At 44.2% G+C, this 4,140-nt stretch overlaps 1 protein-coding gene across 2 annotated transcripts in view; it reads right to left on the bottom strand.

Annotated features, from left to right (window-relative positions):
- Window positions 1-1,689: 1,689 nt before the first annotated feature.
- The window catches only part of RAB3B (RAB3B, member RAS oncogene family), a 50,612-nt gene continuing 48,161 nt past the window's right edge, over window positions 1,690-4,140 (bottom strand). For both annotated transcript variants that reach the window (XM_017743590.1, XM_008640744.2), the window contains one exon: window positions 1,690-3,594. In XM_017743590.1, coding sequence (XP_017599079.1) covers window positions 3,407-3,594 — 188 coding nt within the window. In that variant the 3' untranslated portion in view covers window positions 1,690-3,406. The remainder of the gene's footprint in view (window positions 3,595-4,140) is intronic.

Genomic DNA, 4,140 nt, shown 5'->3' with positions numbered 1-4,140 from the left:
CCCCTCAACGCTGCAGGGACCAATCAGCTCGCCGGGCCGGCTGCCGGCAGCATGGCAGGTCCTGGGGTTCCTTGGATCGCTCTTCCCGGGATGGTGGAACACGATGTGTCCTGAACAGCGTAAAGTCTGCGCCCATGGCTGCTTAGCAGAAATCACTCTTTGTTCTTTACAAATGTGGCTACTTCGGCAGGTCTCAGCACTTTCCGATTCGTGGATTTCCTTTTCCCCCCATCACACTCCAGTGCCGCTGCAGTGACAGAGGGAATGCTGCTCTGCCTCTCGGCTCAAATCCCCTGGCGCTTCCAAGCGGCACGCACCGCCAGGCTCCTGCGTTTATCGCAGCCCTTGTGCATCGCTCCGCATCTGCCTCCCTGCAATCCCAGCGCTCCCGGCGCCGTTGGCCGCAAAGCAGGCGCTGAAAGCCGAGGTACGGGGTCAGAGGCCAAGCCTGAGGTACAGGGGCTGATAATTCAGCCTGGATGTCGACCTGGATGGTATTTCAGTTCTCTATTCCTCCACCAGATGGAAGCCAAGACCCATCTCTAATCCCAAGGTTTGCCTGTGGCTTTTGCTGGAGCACTTGTTTTGTACAAGCCATACACAGACGCTTGAGAGGAGCCGTCACCTCTTTCTTTTCACACTCTAGTGCCCCTTTTTTACCTTGTAGACAGGCTGTTTTAACAACACAACTATGCTGGGCCACTCCCAGTCAAATGGAAAGCTCTCTACAAGCCCACATCACAAATTTCGTGTTTCCCTTCAGTGCAAGCAGATTTATTTCTCTTGCCGTGACAAATCACCGTCTCACATTCTGCCATTCCTCTTACAAGTTAATACAAGTAACAATTACTACTGACTCACTGCTGATCCTGAAACCAGCCGCAGGCCATTTAAGGCAAAAGGCTTTCCCTGTATTCCTTCACAGCAAATATAAGATGATGAGATAGACAAAATATATACTAATGCAAAGATGTATCAGTTGCCTGTGATGATTTGATTCCTTATTTGAAATAAACTCTGCAGGATTTCTGCAAAAAATATCAGGCTTCTCCATGTATGCAATATAAGGCAGGGTAGAATTCCCAACTCTCTTTTCTTCAGACTTGCTGGCTTGTCCTGTGAAAAACAATTCTGCCCATTCTAGGCTGAGGGGCCTGGAATGTACTTTTATTCTTCTTTAAAGAAGCCCATCTGACTTGACCAGAACATAATGAAACACAATTATATATTGAGTGGAAAAGGGAAAGGTCCTTTTTGCTAGGGAAAAAAAAACCAAAACAAAACAGAGTAAGTCAAAGAAAATAATTGAAATTCCATTTCTGCTGAATCCATTTTGTTTTGCCAGTGAGCTGCTGAGCTGACAAATCGTTATTTGCATTGCAGTACTAAGTTACATCTGCACAGCTCAAAATCTGATGTGGAATTCTTTTATTTTATCGCTAGTTATATAAGTTGCATGAAACCTGCCTCCTCTACAATTAGAACAAAACACTATACATTTATTGGCCAAATAATCCTTCTCTTCACTGTTCTAAACCTACATAGTGATTGCAGATTGCTGGGTTCAAAGACCATCACCCTGCCAAAGAAAGATCCATGTAGTCTGATGTATTCTTAAAGCATTAAAAAGATTTCTCCTTCACACATGCGTAGGATTCCTAACGCCAAAAATGCGGCTGACACAAGCTCTCTGGCCACACCCAGTGAGTACATTTCTCTTTATTTTGCAGTTTCAGGGGTTTAGATACAACAACCACAATCCCAGCACTGCACAAATCACACTCTCAAGACGAGATCACACATACCCAGAACACGTCACAGTAAAGATTCCCGAAAACAACACACAAAAAGAGGGATCAAGCCTTTAGCACAATGAGCTCAAACCACCCCAAAAGAGTTGCATTTTTGTCCAGAATTCTGTGCTTTTTTTCTTAGAGCTATTACACTTTGAGACACAACAGAAGGACATTACAAAAGCGCTCACTGGTGTCATGATCCAGCACGTTACAGGACAGAGGGCAGGTGACTCCCTTTCCTGACATCAGGAAGTCCCTCAGTCAGAGGATATCACCGATCAAAGGTAAAGACGTAAAATTTTCCAGCATTTTCCCCTTAAGACAACCAACTTCTCTCCATATCCACTTAATTTAAAAATTTTTCCTCCCTTCAAAGCATGATGCCACAAAAAGTTCACAGAATAACAGGATGTCTTTGCCATGTTTCATTTGCAGTTGTGTTTTATTAATCACTCCTCTTTATCTTAAATTATGCTTTGTGGTTGAATCTGAAACCAGAAAATCTATCCCTCCAGACATGCCCATCTAGAACAAGATTAAAAAACCAAATCAATAACAAAATGCAGAAAGAAAATATAATAATATTGGCACAAATACCTGCCAACACTCACATTTTGCCTCCTGTTATTTTTGTCTGAGACAGTGCAGTTCCATGTCTTACATGTTTTTGCCTCCAACTAAGCATGCAGCAGCCAGCTCCCCTTTTCATTCATCCTGCAACAAATCCACCAGCAAGTAGTTGATGAGAGAAGATCCAGACCTGGAGAGGTAAAACTACAGGATACAGGGACTGCAGGACAGTCAAAATCTGGGAAGAGAGGATTAGGACAGGAATGTGCTAAACACAGCAACACCCCCAGCAAGCTGTGGTGGAGAAGTTTGGAGGCAAGGGCAGCCCCTGCAAGGGCTCTCACTCCTTCACTCAGCACCAGCCAAAGCACCGGGAAATACAGGAATGGCTGCAAGGCCTCCTCCTCCTCCTCAGCCCAGCAGCTTTGATTCCTCCCTGTGATCTTCATCTGTTTAGAGACTTGACACAAAATCCAACCTCCTTCTTCCTCACACTCTGGAGGACCTCACACTGTTAAGACAGAAATTCTCTGCTTTCTGCTCCATCCTACAGAAAAACTGAGATCCGTGGCTGGAGGACGGCAACAATTTTCAAAATATCTGGGGATTGGCGTTTTTTTTTATGTTTAAAAAAAGCCTATTCTTGCTTTATAAGAGATTTTTCTTTTTTCTCTTAGACCTGGTCCCTTCTAATTGGTTTTTGTGCTTCCTGCTGTTCTTGGCAAAAAAACTTTTTCTGCAATAGATGAATTTACAATTAAAAAGTGCAACATTCTCTGTAGAAATAACATTTGCATCACTACACAATTATTTTTCTTCAGTGTAATTCACATTCACACGAGATGCACTTACAATATCTTTTCAGATTATTAAATTATTGGAGGAGGAAATACATAATATTAACACTCCAGCACATTAAACAAACATACCAATTTCCTACAACAGACACTTCTGCCTTTGGACTACATGATAATGCACCACCACAAATGAAAAGAGAAAATTTAATCGGGGAGAAGGACATTTCTCAGTGTGAAAGGTCACTAGCACGAGCAGTTCTGCTGTGAAGGGGGGGGGTTGTCCGTGAGCCGCATGCTTCTTCCAGAAGTGCCCCTGGAATTGTCTGATTCTATGCTCTCCGACATCTTTTCACAGATTATATCCACCAGACGCTCAAACACCTGCCTCACGTTGATGTTTTCTTTGGCACTGGCTTCGAAATAGTCAAAACCTGGGGGAAAAGTGGACAGAAAGTATCAATAGAGACTGATGATCATGATGGTTTTTAAAATACTCTTTTTTTCAGGATTTACCGAAAGAAAACAAGACATCAGATAATCCTTAAAGTCAGTCTATTCCCACAATCTTAGAATGGTGAGCAGAAATACTTTTAAAATTTATCAAGCTTCATTAGGAATGAAAGGGATACATGGATCCTTCCCATCACCCTGGTAAGCATATCTGCAGATCTAAGTAAACCCAGGGTAAGGGAGTCAATTCTGCCCCTTCCATCAGTGCAGGTCCCCTGGGCTGCAGCCGCTGCCCTCTGGCAAGAGCAGAGGCCAGAATGAGAAGGAAGATCGTGGCTGCTTTCCTTCTGCTGACCAACATCTGTGCCCAAAAGCACAATGCTCCTTGACCCTCAAACACTGTCCCTTTCTGATTAAAAAACCAGACCAGCAAGGCTGGAGTTACACCAAGGAGGGCATGGCACCAGCTCCTCCTGCTGCTTCCCGCTGCCACAAGGCGCTAGGGGAGAGAGAGCCCCTGCGCGAGC

The sequence above is a fragment of the Corvus brachyrhynchos genome, unplaced genomic scaffold (genome assembly GCF_000691975.1).
Source record: "Corvus brachyrhynchos isolate BGI_N302 unplaced genomic scaffold, ASM69197v1 scaffold48, whole genome shotgun sequence".
Lineage (NCBI taxonomy): Eukaryota > Metazoa > Chordata > Aves > Passeriformes > Corvidae > Corvus > Corvus brachyrhynchos.
Note: the sequence above shows the minus strand (reverse complement) of the source record. Positions and strands in the feature narration are given on the sequence as shown.